The 20,084-nt window shown below is 39.2% G+C and overlaps 1 protein-coding gene across 4 annotated transcripts in view; it reads right to left on the reverse strand.

Annotated features, from left to right (window-relative positions):
• The window catches only part of SEMA3A (semaphorin 3A), a 412,569-nt gene that overhangs the window by 189,588 nt on the left and 202,897 nt on the right, over positions 1-20,084 (reverse strand). For 3 of the 4 annotated variants that reach the window (XM_054017194.1, XM_054017206.1, XM_054017202.1), the window contains exon 2: positions 8,205-8,409. In XM_054017194.1, the coding sequence (XP_053873169.1) occupies positions 8,205-8,409 (205 nt within the window). Of the gene's footprint in view, positions 1-8,204; positions 8,410-9,100; positions 9,153-20,084 lie in introns of those variants that run through there. The other variant, XM_054017210.1, reaches the window with a different exon arrangement.

Consider the following 20,084-nt stretch of genomic DNA (forward strand, 5'->3'; position numbering starts at 1 on the left):
ACTGTTCTCTGCAAGATCCAAGTTTGCACAAAAATATTTATAAAGGAAGGGAACGTTATTTGACTGCTTGGTTATACAGTTCCTATAACATTCAGCTGGAGAGATAAGCAAGCAGCCCAACAAATGCCAAACAATTCTGAAGCATTAGAGGAATGGCAAACACTTTTGACTGTTTAGTATTTGGCTATCAAACACCAAGGGATGAAAAACAGGGATGACGCATTGCAGAATGATGCCCACACATTTCAGAGACTGCTGCAGGTGATTTTTAGCTCATAGAAAATATGTAAATGTCAGGGTGGAAAAAGGATCATTCAAAATTTTATCATTTGGAATATTCAAAATTAAGCTGAAATCAGGGTCTAATTCTGCTCTTGTTCCACCAGTGTAAATTTGGAGTGACTCCAGTAAAGTCAATGCAACTATACCAATATAATTGAGAGGAGAATCAGGTCCAGGATCTGCATATCTCCTTAGATTTGCACAGATGCATATGCATACTTATGTGCAAGCCATATTATATGAAACTGGGTCATGGAAATATTTAGAAACTAAAAGTAGTATATGCCATTTGAATTAGAAGACTTACGTAACTCACACAGGGTAACAGACCTGATTTAGAATCAGCCTATTTAAAGCCTATTAAGAAAGCTCTGCAGCCACAGCCAGTCACCACCAGTGGGTGTAATTGGGTTTGGAAGTACTTGTTTGTGCGATGAAGGTAGATACAGGAGAGGTGAACTGGAGCAAAGTCTTTAAGAAAATGCTAAACTTAATGGTACTGTATATTTACTTTTCTGGACCAAATTCTGATTTCAGTAACTGCAGTATAAATCCAGACGAACTCAGTTGACTTCGGAAGAGTTACTTGAGATTCAGAAAAGCATTTAATCACAAACTTAACTTTAATCAGTGGAACTTAACCATGTACTTCAGTGCTTCCATGAATAGGGATGCGTTCCCAAATTGGGGCCTTAGATGAGCATAACTGAGATCCAAATCTGTTCCTATGGAAGTACATGAAAAGTATGTAATGGTACTGTCTTCCTAAGACGCATATCATACTTTGGGAGGTAAAAATGCCAGTGCCTTGAGTGTGCCAAACTTGCATAGTAGATGGTGACAACTGTGCCAAAAGTTACATTATGTATTCAGAAGACTGATGTTATAAGTTAAGGCAACACTTGTCAGAGGCGACACAGTGAAAACAAAACCTCATAGGCCATTAAAACTGAAAGCACGTGAACAAAGGTCCACTGGGTTGTAACTCTTCATGACAAGGATTGAGATACACTCTCCTCTATCTTCATCTGGGCAGTGCCTAGCTCATCCTGAGTGCTACTGTACTATCAAGTAATAATAATAAATAATATGGATCACAAGAAGAAGACGATGACTAAACTTGCGAGTGCTCTCGAGAGGCATTACTATAACGGATCCAAGCCCAACTCCAGCTCCATGAGGTTCGCCTAGTTGAGAGTCAAAGTACAGTAATGTTTATGAGAGAGAGACACAGAGAGAGAGAGAGAGCTGTAACAAGGAGCACTTTTGAGTGATGAGGGAGCCTACAGCACTTTTAAAAATGTTTGTGTCCTCAACAGTGGAGGCGAGCTCCCCTCTGGCTCTTTCACTGGGGGCAATGGGGTTCTGCACTACTCAAAAAAATTAGGGAAATAAAAGTGAATTTACTATCACCAGAGTTATGCTCACCATTCCCAGCTGTTACCGGACAAGACGAGCTAGCCCACATGAAGGCTGCATAGGGCAGGCCCCTGTGACTGCACAGCGTACATGTGCACATTCCAGAAGGGGCTTTAATGCTACAGTAGAAGGAATTCGCTGAATAGCCCACCACCCACAGCAGAGCACTGAAGGGAACATCCACAAGTGACCTTAATTAATAAGCGCACTAAGGCAAATTACAGAGCCTCATCTACAATTTTGACCTAGAGCTGCCACTGTCCACTAGTTTAAAAATAAGCATGTGGGATCCTGAGAATGATTTTACCCTTTTTTAACTTTGAAACTTGGAAGTAGAATGTCACAGTCCTTGACATCACTTACAGGGATTTGTTTTCATCTCCCTCACTCAGGCACCGCCTCAGGTAGAGATCTTATTTTGCTTCAAATTGAATTGAGGTCAAGTCAGACTCTGGCAGATATGGGAGCTATTCAAAACATTGGCGCATCTTTACATGATTATTGCTTCCATTACAATTTGTCAGGCATGAACATGAGAGCAATAAAGGGTGAGCCTGCAGCCCAGAAAAGACGAATAGAAAGAAGACTCTCTAACACCAACTGCAGAAGATGTTGCATGTTGAATCATCAGTGATCATTTTAAGGATGTAGTCAAACCAAAACCACAAGTGAAGGGAACAGAATATGGCAATATATTAAATGAAACCTGAAAAACACATCTTCTTTTAGGAAAGTCAAAAATAGGAATCATGTAGTGATTTCCTCTCTGATATAATTCCCTGTATTCATGTACTATACATGGTAATAATGGATAGGTGTTAGTAGACCATGAACACTGGAATAACCCTGTACATGCTGATTTCCCTATTTTAACCTTTTTTTTGGTCAGGTGTTGTGGTACCAACATGTACCTAAACGTGTCCCAAGCACTCAGAGATGCATCTAAGTCCCAATCCAGCAAAGCACTGAAATGCATGCTAGATTTTAATCATGATGTGAGTAGTCCCACTGAGTTCAATGGGACCATTGATCTGATTAAATTCTTTGCTGGATCAGGGCTTTAAGTGTGATGCAACAAGCAGCAAGGGCAAGCTTCTCCATAGACAAAGAGAAGAGCACAGTTTCCATTACTATCAACCCGGCACCTTTTATGAACAAGAAACTGTATAGCAGGCCGAGTTACATGGAAATAGTCAGCCCTCTAAGAAAGGGAGAGCTTTGTAATTCAGAAACCACACTTTCTTTACTAGCATTTAATGGGAAAATTGGGAAGATAAAATAAAAATGTAGGGCTGGCTTCTCTTCCTCCTTGTTCTGGTCACTTTGAATCTTTTGTGCTAAATGGCCAGTTGAGAATTCCCCTACACAGGCAAGATCTCAGCTGATGTAAAGCATTTTTAACTAGTCTCTACACCAACTTCCCCTCTCTCCAATGTAGGGGGTATGCTGGGGGCAGAAAGGCTGTGTCACAGTGGGCCTCTGTTCTGTTCTGACCATTCTTATCTGGTATCTGGCCTTCTTGGGGATCACAGTCAGCTAACGTTAGTGAGATCAGCATCTAAGCTACACTAACATACTCCAGGATCAGGACCAAGGCTGCCTGAAAATCTTGTGGCTGCATCTAAGTCCTGTACTCCCAACTCCTGTGACAAATGGATCTTGACATAACAGGAGCCTGAACTGTAGATCTTTTTGCAATCTACTGAGAACGGGGACTGGAGAATCTTACAAGTCCTTGCTTATGTCCATAAACACTTGTTTTTCCTACCTCCCTGCTCCTCTTTCCAAGTTCTCAGTTCCCTTATCTTCTTCACAATGAGACTGAAAAGAGAGGTTTCCAGAGAGGACGATGTATGCATAATGTAATTTAATTATAAGACCTGTAAACGGGTATCTTGAGTTTTGAGACAAACTGTGATATTAAGTGAGGAGAGACACGTCTCCAATCAGACCCTATACATTATTAATGCTCTTACTAAAATGCTCTCTGTTTTTTTGTTTTGTTTTGTTTTGTAGTGGTATTATGTGGCTGGCTATAGAATTAGGGAGAAAAAAACACCTGCAAGTTATCAAGTGCAAGTAGGACAAGTTGATAAACTACCTTACCAATTAAATATCATACTTAGACTCACATGTACCCAGATAGTTCAGTGCTACTTGTCTATAAGAGAGTGAATGAAATTCTGGCACATTTGTAGGTTGATCATACACAGAGTCTGGGGGCAGCTCTTATTTTCATTCCAATTTTAGGCAAAATATCTATTCTTACTATGGCTTGAATGCAAACCAGGGAGTAGTACAACTGAATCTACATGCAATCTTCGTCCAGTTACTTATTCTTAAGTAACGTGCATCCAATTGAGCAACAATAAAAAAAAAAGAACCACATATGTACTTTTACCAAACATACTAAGAGGATTTAGAAATTTTCAATAAACAAATGGGACGAGACAGATGGATATGAGAAACTTTGAGTTCACAAGATTTACTCATGACAAAAATCAGAGTTGCCTTGGGGAGAGATTTACGAAACAAGGTATTTTAATGGGAATTCTTTTTAGTAATAACAAAAACAAAACTTCTTGTAGCTAGATCTAGCATTTGTTTATGCTGTTGGTTCACTGCATAAAAGAAAAAGAGAGAGATGGAGCGGATGGAAAAAAAGGGAAGGAAAGAAAGGAAAAATCCATGTGGAGCTAAGACTATATTTATTGTTTTAAACTTTGCACTCACAACTTGATCACCATCACACAGAGAACTCTCTATATAATAGATGCTTTCTGAACAGAACCTACAACCTAATAACATAGTAGAGCTCATTACACTGTTCATTGAAACACAAGTCATTGGGATAAAAAGAAACTTTAAGAACATGTTATTTCCTCACTGTTTAACAGTTGTTTTATGAAAGGCTTTCTTTGCGTCTTGGAAATTAAATTTCTTTTTGTTATTTCACCAGATGCAGCCTTAAATAGCTACAAAAGGGAGGGGGAGGTGGTGGGGATCAGTTTAACCTGCAGTAGTTTTAAGCTAATTTTTCCCCATATTTAGGACATGATCCAAAGCCCACAGAAGTCAATGAAAAGAATCGGAAAGAAATATTGTCTGGGCCAGATTTCTTTCCATTCATGGACCTATGCGAAATGTTTGTGTTTGAGATTTATGGGATGAAATCCTGACTTCTCCTGAAGTCAATGTGAGTTTTGCAAGTATTGACTTCAATAAGGACAGGATGTCATCTCTTTTCGCCCCATATTTGCTTTCCCTGGTGAGCTGCCCAAATCTGACTGCTACAAAGCCAAGAGACCCCATTTTTCTAACCTGTCACTTCTGCAATGAACCTGAAAGCATCTTTTTGGTCCCTCTTCCATAAAGGTGGCCCAATTTATAACATATTTATTACATGGACTCCCTCCCTTGCCCTACACAAAATGTGCTCGATATGATACTTCTAATCTGTGAGACTGAGCGACGGGAAGTCAAAAGAAAGTAAGAATGGGAGTTCACTGAAACGTCTATCTGGCAACCTGAGAAATGACAGAGCTAATAGTGGACCTTTGAAAACAAGTGACCATAGGAAATTAAGGTTGGCAGGGATTTAACCCTTCATGAATCACTTTGGAAATTTTAAAGCCAAATGCCTGCATGTTTTAACTATGTTTGACATCTAATTAGTCAGAAAAAAACAAGAAGCTAAAATAAATCCCTATTGTTCTTTAGAAACAAAACAATGACAACTGGCTACGAGGCATTTGCTTAGGCAAAAATCAAGTGTACATTCAAAAACAAAAACATGACTGTGAGTAAAACAACAGAAGAAAAATTGTTTGACACATTCTTTTTTACCCTGCATGTTCTCATTCATTTCACAGTTTATTTTATTAAACTGCCAGGCTCTCTATGCAGAAATAGAACTGCTAGGTAATTGGAGGAGTGGGGTGTTATTTTTCCTAATTGCTAGTACTTTTAATACCCATTAGTCCCACTGGTAAGAAAATGGCCTATGGTATCTTCACATGAGATCCACATTGATATGTAATATATTCTTTCATTGCCCACAAACTATATTTTCACTAGGCACAGCACTGAAAGCAGCATATTCACAAAGCACTGCGCCTATTTATCCACACAGCATTTTATCAGAAGGATAATTAGCCATCTGAAAAACACCAGCTGATAAGTCTTACTTTTCTCTATTTTATAATAACTAGAAACGTATGAGTCCATCCTGCAACATGCTGAACACTTTGGCCTCGCTCCAGCAGAACTCTTAAGCATGTGTTCAACTGTAAGCATGTTAGTAGACCCAGGCAGTCAGTAGGACTACCCAAAGGTTTAAAGTTAAGCACATGCGTAAGTGTTTTGGTAGACTGGCCTAATGTGCTCAGCACCTTGCAGGATAGAGCTCTTATTTCGCACATGCTTAAAATTAAGCAGGCCCTTAAGTGTTTTGCAGGATTGGAGCTAGAGTACTCATTGTCTTGCGGTCATTTCATTTTTACAGCTTGTTCAGTCAATTACACAAACAGCACCAAGGAGTCTATCAGTTTCTGAGTTACTATTGTGAAAAACTTTGCCCTAGAAGCTGGTGTTTATTAAATAAAAAACTGAGAATTAGATTCTTGTTCCCAACAGAAGCAGAAGTTAAAAACAGCCAGCCAGCAGAATAATCAAGTGTTGCAAAGCTGGTTATATGTTTGGATATCGTATCAATGTATACAAACTATGGGCCAGATTCTGCCACCCTTCCTCAAACCAAAGTATCACTTTATTACGCAGCTAGTCCCACTGATTTCAATGAGAAGATTCAGCATTAGTATGAGTGGCAGAATTGAGCCCTCAATAAACTTTAATGGGGTGAAAAATAGCAAACAATTATTAATTAGCCATTAAACACTTTAATGGATCACTTTTAAGCAACACTTGAAGTTAAACTCCTATATAATAATTTAATTGAGTTTTACAGTAGGGTCATTAAAGTTTGGAAGTTAGATCACAAACAGTGAAAGTGGTATTTAAAGAGTTTTATAACATGGCACATGCATCAGGTTGTCTCTCAGATTATTTAAAATAACCAATTTGTATTTATTAAATATAAAATATTTTTCTCACAAAGTGACACATTTTGAGAACCATGAAGCGTCCTTTTCATATATAAAGTGGTGCTTACACACACGCACGTTCTTTTTAAAATATGCACATTCATTTATTTCACAATGAAGTCAAAACACATCCAAGTTTTATAGGTGTTTAATTTTCTGATTTAAAGTGTGAAAATGACGACTGCCTGGAATCACTTAGGTGTTTCTTTCTTCACACTTGTGCCACCAGAAAGACAGATTCTCCCTCTTATGCAAAAAGTAGAGAACATACTTCTCCTGGCATGAGATATATAGACTATACAGCAGACAGAGATTGACATCTATGACCAGAAACACACATGTTCACTTTTTTGCATTGTAGAAATGGTACATTTCTCCCCTCCACCACACACACACACATTTTGAACTCAAGCTACTTTCCCCCATCTCCTCGCCATAAATCATCTGGGATTATGAGAAGTCAACTTTTAGGGGTGGAAACCTCTTTTAGTAATAATAATACCCAGCTCTTACAGTTTACTTTTCTATCCCATTTGTATACTATCCAGCTTTTTATTTTTTCTCTCAACAATGTACATATATAGAATCTTTAATGAAATCTCCTGCAATGATAAGGGAGAGGGTATGTCTGGTTCTTCACAGTCCTGACTTTTAATAATAGCAATAATTTTACTAAAGTTAATTACTGACAATGCATTGTATCTAATGCTATGCCAATTTCCAAAGGTAAGTGTAATATCATGGTTATCTTCCCTAAATAACACATTCTCTCTAAGGATTACTGAAATATACTCAAAGTACATATGATACAATTTCATTTAAGAAAAAAAATTGCATTGCATTGAAGATCCACATATAATATTTCTAGTACATTATTCCTTTTTCTGGAGCTGATCTGTTCCTTTCAGTTTATACTTTCTTGGCAAACCCACCATCTACCGCTTATGTGAGGCATCTGATTGTCAGATCTGTACAAACTGAATATTCATGACTGAGATTTAACCACTTCATGCATAAAAAAACCCAACATAAATCTCCCTCTATTCCATCGTGTTTGAACTAGATAAATACTCTGTTGTAGCTGTACAACATGCCCAGAGCAGCACAAAGATTAATTGGGTGGTCAAAGAGGTCTAATCATTTTTAAAGAGTAAAGTCCTATGAAATAATATAATGTTCTTACAAAAATCAACATATTCTAGAATCTTTGCAAATGTAACTAACTCTTCTTTGTCTGCATTTAAACTGAGTAGTATTGAACATAAGATGGGTTTTTAAGTGTTTGAAAATATTTTCTATAACACAAATCTCCAATTTTTTTAGTTAGAAGGAAAAGCAGGAAAAATAGGAACAGATCCTAGGAAAAGAGAGAGAGGAAATAAAAGACAACAACAGACTTACCTTTATAGGATAATTTGAGTCTTGGCACGTTATTCTTCACATGCTGGCAGTTCACTCTTTCTGCTAGTAATACTCCCAAGAAAAGCAATGCAATCCTATTCAGCCAGCTCATGCTGCAGATGATACTGTAGGGTCCTTGTATATTGGAGTCTCGGTGCCCTCGGTCCTGTAGGGTACAGCCGCAGCACTTCAAACAATCTAGAAACTGGAGGTAACAGGTGATTGAGGTCAGTTTCATTCATAAACGCAGAACAATCAAGACCTCATGGCCACGCTATAGAACATCTCTCCTTCTTCTGCCACAGTCGGTGGAGCAGGGAAAACTTCAAGCCCCTTCCAATACACGGGCACAAAAATTGAGCCAGACAGTGGATAATGAGGCACAACTGTTGTGGGGAAGGGGGGAAAAATAACAAGGGCTGCAGCAGCGGCGTTTAAGGAGCTGTGCCTTTTATCTACGCTCCTCTGATAGCCAGTGCCACGAGCTAATCCTGCTCCCTGCTTCAGTGCAAGCAACTGAATGAAAGGGAAACAGAGAGGCACAGCGAGCAGCACTGACTTTTCCTGTGCACATGTAGCGGGAGATGACACAGGATCCCGCAGACAGGTTTTTCCCAACACGCTCTTACACTAGCTGACAATGGGAGAAGAGAAAAGCACAACCCACTCCCCTTCCCCTGCTGTCACACAACACATGCAAAAAACATCTAGGCAGAGATTAGAGGAGGGAAGAGAAACCTCCACCAAGCTCGTGAAAGGCACGGAGCTATAAATTCACCTCCAAAAGGCACGAGCGATTTTATAGTCAGTTGGAGGATTTGATTTGATTTGATTTTACCATTTTGAATAAAAAAAACACCCCCTGCAAAAAATAAACCCTGAATAGTGCCACCCACATAAATAACATCTCCTGCCCATAGTGAAATCCTGTGTGACTTGCTCTCAATGAACAAGTATGGGAGACTTCCAGCAACATAACTTTACCACTGAAGCTTTTAAAGCCTTGTTAGGAAAAGTTCCTTTACCCTCCCCCCCACCCCAATCCAGCAAAAGAAATTCCTAGTAAAGCTCACTTCAACAATCAGTTCAAGACATGTATAGGTCCAGCGGGGCTTGTAAATTATACTGGGGGATTCTCCAAAGGATTCTTATAAATTTAAGATGTCCACAACCTTCCAATTGCTTGGACACTCGGTATTATTTTATGTGGGTTTTTTTTGTTCGGTTGGTTTTTTTTAATAATTGGGTGAAACTCATTAATGAAGTTGGGTTTTTTGCCTTTTATCATAAAGGGTGAAGGAAGACTGCAGGAAGACCCCAATGTCTGCTAAGTGTAAAGGAAAACTTTAAATACAAACATAAACCTGCCCCCCTACACACACACACACACACTCTCCTTCTTCAGTGCTTGAAGAATTATCAGAGTCTTCCAGCCATGCAGAATCGTCAAACATTCAAGTAAGCATAGGAAGTCAACCTTTACTAAAACAAGCATGTTGTCCAAGCAGTTTAGTATTTCCATCTATTTTGTTTTAAACTTTTACAGAATGAAAAGATTGACAGATATTTTAGGACAGTAGAAGCTAAGGGTCAAATTATGACTCTCTTAATCACATTGGTGAATAACTAATCATATAAATAGTGTCAGTAAAGTCAATGTAAAAACATCATAATCTGGCCCCAATAGAATACAACATCAGTCTTCTACACCTACACGCAGGTACAAATTCACTCTTTAGGATATAAGGTTTACTCTATTCTGAGCTTCAAACGGAAGTACATATTTGAAAAGTTGCAGATGGTTTTTATTCTAATTAAAAACTTAAACACTTTAAAAAAAAGGGGTGGAGGGCGGCTTAATACTGTTGTAAACTAGACCTAAACATTCTGTCAACGCTGGTTTCATTGCTTAACATTTGCCAAAGGGAAAAAAAGTTTTTTTTCCATCCCCCTTTAACAAATTCTTCTTCCTCCTGAGTTTAATTCCTTAATCCAAGGGCATTGTATCTGCTAGATTCAGCAATTCTACTGATCAGCAGCATTGTAAAGAAAATAAAATCCAAAAAAAATGTTGATTTTGGTCATTCCCACACTTGTTATCCTGAGCATTTTCATGCTCCGGGCAGTGGATTAAAGCTCCAAAATGACAAGAGACGCCTGTCTGTTTTCCATGGATTACTTACTACAGACATTCACTCTGCAGAGGAATTCATGTCACTTTGAGATTATTTGGAGAATTGGCCTAATGAATTATCCTTTTGTGTAGAGCAAACAATAAGAAACAAAACACAAAAGATGCACCATATTCAGGACTTTATAAAAGCACATCATTTTACAATGATGTTGTTACACTCAATTTACTGCTAGTTGGATAAAAGAGATCTAGCTCCTTTTTTTCTCATAAGTATAAAAGAATAAGTAGCTAAAAATGAATCTTTATATATAAGAGAGAGAGAGAGAGAGAGAGAGAGAGAATCACTCCAGGCTATTTTCCAGGAAATGAAATAAATAAATCATTGTTTCTGACCAATATTGCACAAAAAATATGGATTGCATACCATGAGAAGTAAAGCTATTTAAGTCTTCATTTTGAGAAAGAAAACATAGGCATGAGCCACAAGGATAGGAGAAACTTTCTCTCTTTTTGCCACCCATGCAGGGGCCACTCACAATCACGGTCCCAATGCTTTCCAAAGGGACATGACAACTGAGATAGCAGGGTTTAGCTGTCCTTTAGAGTCAGATTTACAACCCCAAAAAGTGGGATTCAAGGCCAAAGAGTGGTGTGGTAGGTCATTGCTTAAAAAAGGGACTCTCATCTTTGGTCCTTGGAGACATCCAATAGTCCAGGTTTTTAATCCAACCAGCACTTAATCATTTGTTTAAAAATGTACACTGCTTAATATTGCATATGAAACACTTAAATGTCCTAATTCATATTGAAGTCTAAGGCTCGTCAGAATTCTATATGCAATGCAAACCATTGGATTTTAATAAAAAATAATTATTTGCTGGTTGGAACAAAAACCTCGATGATTGGAGAACCCTGAGGACATGAATTTGTCCAGTGTGATTTAAATTTTGAACTGTATTTTGCAGAACCCGAAAACTTTCAATCAAGTCCTGCTCAGTTTTTGGGTGAACTCATACTTTTTTGAACATCAAGTATTCTCACACACACACACACACACACACACACACTTCTCCCCCCACATAGCCTCCTTTCTCCTTTTGCACATGTATAGAACATGGGCCTGTTGTCTCCATGGTTACCACAGTACACAAATTTGGAAAGCCACTCTCGAAGCTGTAAGCCCTCTTCCTGAGGTCTCTTTCAGTGCCTGAGTAAAAATAATTTACACCTGTCTATATTTACTCAAAATGAGTGAGATAAGCCTAGGAATGTGTGTGTGGGTGAGACAGCATGCTAATGAGTGAGTCTCACACCCAGTGAGTGAGATTTGACATGTCTGTGCCAACCCAAGAAGATGGGAAGAAATAGAAGGTGAGCCCACGGTCCTGCCCCCTGCTCTGCGCCAACAAGCAATGCTGGCCACTCAATCAATAGAGTAGATGCTGCTCACCTCCTCTAAAGAGGAGGGCAATGGATACACTTCCCCAGTTTTCAGGAGGCTTTGTCTCTCAAAGAAGCCCAATGCCACATGTTGCTTCTGCTGGCCCAGGGTGACTTTACACAGTCTCCCACAAAGGACTTTGCTTAATAGGCACAAGCTGACCTATTCTTTTAAAGCAAGTCCCAGCGATGCAAAGTCTTGTAATTCAGGGTGTTCAACAACTTACTTTCAAATGACAATTGATGCTTCTTTCCCCCCTGCACAACATATCCATTTGCAAACACTCCTAATTGATTGTCTTATAGATGGCGAGACCAGTTCAGAGAAAGTAAAATCCAGTTCAGATCTTCACCCATTCCTCAGTCAAATGAATTCTTCTCCCAATGAAGTTAAGGAGAATTTTGTCATTGACTTTAAGGATTATGACATTGCTATTGGATGTGCTGTATAACAGCTCCAGTTCAAGAAAAACAGCATTTCTTATACATTCTGTTTCCGGTACTTGTTCCAGATTTTACACTTATCTGCCTTGTCTTCCATAGTAACATGCATGCCTGGCTAGAATATGGCATCTCAATCTCTGTGGTTATACTTCTCAAAAGCCAGATAGGCATAGCGGGTTCTGTTTAGCATTTCTGGCCTCCTGCTGTGTGGCATTATGAATCAATGTTCTTTATACAGCCTCTCTCCATATGCAGTAATTTCACCTCGATAGTCCCTATAAAAGTTTATGCTTGGAACTGTCTGGGCTTTTCCCATTGGCTATCCATCTAGAATTACCCTCTCAAGCTTTTGTAAATTGGGGTCATTTTGTGTTTCTCATTTGTCAAATGTTCTTACAGAAATGAGTATTACTTAAGTCACATTTATTTCAAACTCCTCTTGCGGCTGCTCCTTGCTTTTAATACTTACAGGAGCTCCTGAAAGCTGTGCTGCTGTACAAAGCTCTTTCTCAGCTCTGTATTTCATATTTTCAAATGCACTTTTGCATTGTCGTGATCATTTTCTGCTATTTTACTTAGCTATGTTGACATTCCTATGAATCGCTGTAAGTCCTACTTCTTTTGGGGGGTCCTTACCCAGTTGTCTCCACCTTTCCTTCTCATTTGTCACTGAGAACTTGTCCTCTATAATTAATTTTGCTCAGCTTGATCTGGCATTTTTTCCTAATTTGTTTAAAAGTTCTATAATTTGATTAAAAGTTCTATACTTTGGCAAAGATAAGACATCTACTTTGATTGGAAGCTTGAGGATTTTTGTGGTTGTTTTCTGCTTTAAAGGATATTCTCTAGTTCAAACAAATTAATTTGCTGAAGTTTTACTAACTATGTCACACAGGAGGTCAGCCTAGATGATCATAGTGGTTCCTTCTGGCCTTAAAATCAATGAATCTAAACTGCAGAATTTTATGCTGTCATCCCTTGTAGTGTTGATCATTGTCACCCTAAATCAACAACTACTTCCATCCAAATCCTAAAAGGATCTAAGTCTCAGTGCTGTGGTACATTTTAAATACCCAGGCAATCAAAAAGAGACATTATTCATACATATACAGTAAAATTCCAATTCTCTGCATTCCCTTTATCCAAAAATCCTAGTTAGTCAAATCCAGAGTGTGTCCCCCATGTAGCCCTGTGCTACTTACAGTACACTTCTGTGTTTCTGAGTTTCCAGCTATCTGAAACTTTCGGATGTCCCCCAGATAATTTGGATAAATAGGTGTGTACTATATCTACACAAAAGGGAGCTGAAAGGGTAGAGTTGCACTTTAGTAGGCTGGACTTGCCAAAATCCTTGGCTTGCATCCAAATTTGAAAACACTCTTGCATTTTGAAGGCTAGACATGATGCCCGCAACGCTGTCTTGGCTTGTCTGTGGTAGCCTTATTCAAATCTTTCGGATCTATACAAATGCTTAACTTGTTTGGTATTATTACATGTGGCCATATTGTTAACCAACTCAGTATCTGTATTCTCTCAATAACACTGAAACTTACCATCCTGTCATATTCAGCTTTTACTTTATTTCTCTGTGCTATTGGGGTTATATATGATGCAGGTATTTTTGGCAGCACGTTGGGATCTATATCAATGTGATGTGTTTTATTCACAATTCATTCAGGTCAGTTAAACACCTCATCACATTCTTTAAGAATATTCTCTGCATCCTGTTCTACAGACAGACTATACACTCATGTGATCAGTTGCATTCAGACTGCTGTTCAAACCTAAGCAAACCTGTTCCATTATTTCCGATTCTATGGAGTGGGGGTCCATCATCAGACACACCTGATCATGTAGCTTAGCCACATGTAGTAAAGGTGTGACACAAAGGCATGCTGGTAAGAAATTGATCTTTATAGCCTAGCCCCAATGACATGGCATGTGCCATGGACACAAAAGGCTTATACCCCTGTCATATGGGATGGGTCATTAACAGCTGTTTCCAATGGATGCCGGAATAAGGTGTGGGTTGCTTTTCCAAACTGAAGAGAAGCATCAAATCTCTTAACTTTCAACTGTAGCTACTTCAGTCCCCCTGATTGGTTAAGCTTATTGATGGATATATGTCAGCTGCAGAAATATTGGCAAGGATATATGCCCTTTATGGTGTGTGTGGCGGGGGGAGGACAAATGTGAGAGTCAATTTACTAGTTCTTCACAACAAAGCAGACATCAAGAAAATCAGGACAGAACAAAATAATACAACTGACTCCTAAATCCTGACCCAGCCCCACAGCAAGCCCTAAGAAGCTAAGCTGTGCCCAGGGGATTCTTTGGAGCGGTAAGATACCCTCCCAAATACCAAGCCACAGAACAACTGATCCCCCACTGCCCTAATCCACCAGGATTAGGCAAATGGCCTGAAATGGTAAATGATCCACCAATCCTGTTCTTGATCCTTCCCTAGCTGACTTCTGCCCTAGATGCTAAGACTCAGGTCACTGGAATGTACATGAAGATGCTATAGAGGTGGGCTCTTTAGTACTCATATCTATCCATCTTATTCCATTGCCCTGATTACCATATTGTTAGAGCGCCAATCTTTAAAACATTTATACTCACAACACCCCTGTATGGTAGGAAAGTGCTTTTATCCCCATTTTACAGAAGGGAAACTAAAGCACAGAGAGACAAAGGTATTTAGACACCTAAAAAGTTACATATATGTGCCTAGTGGGTTTTTTAAAAATGCTTCAGGGCTACCTGCATCGTTAGGCACCTAAATAATTTTAAAAATCTAGTCATAAGTGACTTGCCCGAGGTCACACAGGAAGTCTGTAGAAGGGAGGAGAATTGATCCTGAGTCTCTCCAGTACCAGGCTAGCAAGTTAAGTGCCGGACTCGCCTTCCTCATAGAGAGGGAGCTCCCCATCAGGCCTAGAAAGCCATCTACTCTATGCAGCTGACCCTCACCAGTCTTACTATGTCTGGGACCCATCACGGCCCTATGACAATTTTCTTAGTAACCTCTATTGATGAGTGTCAAACACTTGAAAGAAATTAGCACCATTTTCCATGGCACTCATTCATCACTGGGTTTTTAAAAAGCCTAGGTGCATTGCACTTGAGTCATGTGCAAAAACCACAGAGTCAATATGCAACATCTGCTATAATCATTGTTCTTTCCTGTTATTTTTTTCCCTACTCAATGGTTCATTAGTAGTATATGACAAAGACATCAGAGCAAGAACATTAGAACAACTGCTTATCATTGTCACACATTGGTCCTAGCTGACTTCCCATGCTGGAAAAGTCTTTCTAATGAGGCTTTCCTTGTACAGGGAATGGGAAGCCTGATTCTGTTAAACCGAGTGTGTGGGTGCAAACATTCTTTGCAAGATCAAAAGAGATCACACAAAATGTAGGAGCTATATTGTTGGTGCATGTTTATTTGAGACCAAAAACTGATAGTTATTTAATCACTACTGAGATACTCCGTGGAAACTGTGGGTGGTAGGTAAACTGTGATAGATCAGAAAAACTCAGCTGAACTTTCAATAATTTGACCTCTGTGAATGCTTTTAGTGGCAGCAATATGTAAAGTGTGTGAGTCTGAAGGGAGAGATGTGGGACAGGGGTGGGAGGGAAGGCAAAGGAAAACATACTCTAAGAAAGCATTAACTCTCTTGCGAATGAATGGGGATTTCAGAAAGGAGGGTAGGGGAAGAGAGGACATCATATGCCTCCTCTAGGCTGAACGTGAAACTATTTAAGAAGGGCTCACTGTATATTATTTTCCTGTGTGTTCCTGTGACATCATTCTGATGATATTTGAAGCAGGTAAACACAGACACAGGAAAGACAGGCTCTTTTTGTCTTTGGTGGAAAATGTTCAATTACAAGGCAAAGTTAGATGGAGCAGGACCAATTTAGTCACCTAACTCTTGGTTGTAAAAAGTTAAGGATGGGTTAGACACACGAACATCCCAGGAATTCTTGAGGGAAAACTACACATCCAGCTTGGTTTCTATTCCTCAGGTGTTCTAAAAATAGTCAGTGTATGCACAATAACTTGATGTGTTTCTTTTTGTGCGTGTATAGATAGAAAGAAAGTGACTCAGTTGTCTCCTGTGCTGAAATCTGATCTGTGCAGGAGGGGGCAGAGTGGAGGGAAAGGCATCAGGGAACAAGTTATATCTCCCTGATTCTCATGGTGTATTTTCATTGACCCTGGCATGAGTTAGAGCAGCTAGGGGGCGATGGTCACTACGGGACCATATGTCAGTTGAGCATTACCAGTGCACGGATGCATTCCCATCCCTTCTACCAGAATGGGAAGAATAGCGAGTGAAGGAGCTGGTAATGCCATTTTATGCCAGTGTGATGGGAGGAATTCTCATTTGGCCATTTTGAACCAGAATCCACCACTTAGTAAGTGGCCAGAACAGGAAGAGAAAACTCTGGACCAATATATACTATATAGAGCCAGATCCTCAGCTCAGTTAAATCGGTGTAACTCCATTAAACACAATGGTGTTACACCAGCTTACATTAGCAGAGGATTGGGCACACACACATTGCATAACATATGATATACGTTGTATAACATAAGATTATTTTTTATCATAATCAGCCTCTTAATTCCATCATTTTCCCCAGCATTTCAGAATATGTTACTGATGGATGGATCCCTTGTTTTTTTCTTCACAATGTAAAGCTTACGTGTATCCTAGAGTTACTTCATGGAACCCTCTCCCAAATTACCAAAGTATTCTGGAAATGTATGTATGTATTTTCCTTTTAAATGTAAATACCTGTCTGCAGCATTTTTTTTCTTACATGTTTATCTCCATCTTCAAGTGAAACAGAACAAGAATATGTTTGCAAGAGACAAAAATTCCATTGTATATACTGATCAGTACAGACTAAGCAGTGAGGGGGAAAAATGAGGCCTCTGTTGAATACAAATGAAGGTGGCAGGTTTGTTTGTGAGTAATTACGTTTTGAAGCTACTAGTCATTTGCTTTCAGCAACCAGCAACCTCGCCCCACTCCCAATCCAAGACAGGGGGGAAAAACCATGAAAAACAGAGTGACTCCTAGAGAGTTATTTTACATCAGGCAGTAGACAAAGCTGATACATATGAGCCCTGTCTTTATCGATCTAGAGGGATGTTTTACCTTAGACATAACTTTACGGAAGCTTAATTTCATTCTAAACAGTTCCTTTTAACTATTGTTAAGGAGCCTTGAAACAACGTGCATTACATTGTTAACAATAGGGAACAGTATTAGTCTCCTTAAAGGGTTTATTATGATGGCAAAACCAACTGTTTAAAGAGCTCCAGTGTGCCCAAAAGGTCTGTATTGTGTATCAGCAAAGGAGGCTTTCACAATAAATTGTGAAAATTGGAAGGAGAAGAAAGAAACAAACAACCCACCAACCCAAACTTCAAACAAAACTTGCTCTCCATTATTTTTCCCAAATGTGGAATGATATATGACATCATACAATGGGTGGCAATTCCCCCATCTCTATTTTGAGGGGAAGAAGTGTGTTTAGGGTAACCAGATAGAAAGTGTGAAATATCGGGACAGGAGGTGGGGGGTAATAGGCGTCTATATAAGAAAAAGCCCTGAATATCGGGACTGTCCCTATAAAATCAGGACATCTGGTCACCCTAAGTGTGTTCTATTTCATAGCAAAGCCTTAGAGCCAAAAATCTACTTTCAGTTCAGGGTGTAAGTTCAGGGCTATAGAAACTCAATGCAGTTCTTCTGTATTTACACTGAGAGCAGAATGCGATCTTTGCAAAAGCAGCTGTCACCTTATGGAAAACTTTGAAAAATATCTTATTTGGAAACATGTGTTCTTTTGTGTCACATATTTCCTCGTCTTTCTCTTCCCTCATTCTTTCTTACTGAAGACAGTGCATTAAAACAGGATCTCCGTTGTTTCTTAAGAATTTATCTGCTTCTGCCACTTATTCCCCACCTGACATCATAATCCTCTGTTTGTGACATAATAATCATTTCCACAATGTCCAATTGTGATACCACAAGGAGGGTTTAAAATCTGATCCTAAAAATGCATTTTACTACGGTATCTTACATAATGTCATATCAACTTTCAATTCTGAGATATTAATTTCAGCCAAGTGACATCAATTAAACTTTCATACATGGGAGTGATACACTTGAAATAACTCCCTCTGGATTTTACGGTTTTATGATTTGACCTTTCAGAAATGTTTCCACTCTCTACCTAATGCTTGCTTAGGTAAGTCACAGTGACATTGCCGGATTAGAAAATATAGCACAATCTAGTCAACCCAGTCCCCTACAGTAGTTAAAAGTCACAATGAGCAGAATCCAAAGAAATATAATAAATGTCTCAGGCATTGTTCAGCAAAATTCAGATATCATAGTGATAAACACAGTATAGGAATCTAAACAAAATAACATCTCTCCCTGTAGGTGCCTGGTAGAAGCATCTTCATAGGCTGCCCAATTTGAACTCACAAAACCTCATTCTGAGGCCTGGTCCACACTAACCCCCCACTTCGGACTAAGGTACGCAAATTCAGCTACGTTAATAACGTAGCTGAATTCGAAGTACCTTAGTCCGAACTTACCGTGGGTCCAGACGCGGCAGGCAGGCTCCCCCGTCGATGCCGTGTACTCCTCTCGCTGAGCTGGAGTACCGGCGTCGACGGCAAGCACTTCCGGGATCGATTTATCACGTCTAGACAAGACGCGATAAATCGATCCCAGAAGATTGATCGCTTACATCCGGACCAGGAAGTAAGTATAGACGTACCCTGATTCAAGAGACAATTTTGTCCCTTACTGCTGCCCTGGAACTCAGTAATTTAGTCTTTCCCCTCTACCAGCATTGTCAGACTTCATTGGGATTACTCCCATGGTCCAAATTAAACACATGCTTTGCTGGATCAGGGTTTACCTGCCCCAAATAAATTGTTTGTTCTAGATAATTTACCCAAATCAATTCACAGTGACTGAAGGCTAGATTTGTTCTTCCTTAATTCACTTTGAACCTTGTCGAAAGACATTTTGGAGAAAGGCAAAAGTCAGGGAGAACAGGTTAACAAAAGCTGTACAGCTCCAACCTGTTCTTCCTGACAAACAGCTACAAACCTCAGAAAAATGGCACCCTACTACTAAGATGAGATTCTGGTCACTCATGCAGTCAAATATGAGACCAAGATTTCCAACCTTTCCCAGTTTACTGTACATGTTGTGGAAGGTTTTTAGATCATTAAGCCATGATTAGACCCCTAACGTATATGATAACCATAACCAACATTAAATTCTGGATGGTTTTTAACAGGACTTCAACAAGTTTCACAGTTTAGTGAGTCTTTATGTTTCTGAGAAAATTATTTTCTAAGGCTATGTGTCATGCTTTCTATGGAACACCTCAAAACGTAGGTCAACAGGTGAAACATCTGAACTATTGTTATGGGAATACTTCCTGTTTGACTCAAGAGAACTCTGAAGAAGTTAATTTTCCTCTTGGTAGAATGTGCGACTGCAAAGCTTCATCTGTATTGTCCAGCTTCAAAAATGTATTATTTACAAAAAGAAACTCCTCTGTACTGTCCTCTCACCAAACCCCATGTGCTTAGAAGATGATTCTCTTGTAGCATACAGTGGATCTCTGGTGATATAAATTGGTGTATAGCATATCTTCCTTTTGCAAAACTATTTTTTTTCTAATACTGAATATTGCATGACACTCTCCAGTAATATTACATGACAAAGCTGATTATAAAAATACTAACCACCACTGTATGAATAAGATTATCCTTTCTGTTTGCCACACAATGCCATATCATGGAA

Source organism: Malaclemys terrapin, chromosome 1 (genome assembly GCF_027887155.1).
Source record: "Malaclemys terrapin pileata isolate rMalTer1 chromosome 1, rMalTer1.hap1, whole genome shotgun sequence".
Taxonomy (NCBI): domain Eukaryota; kingdom Metazoa; phylum Chordata; order Testudines; family Emydidae; genus Malaclemys; species Malaclemys terrapin.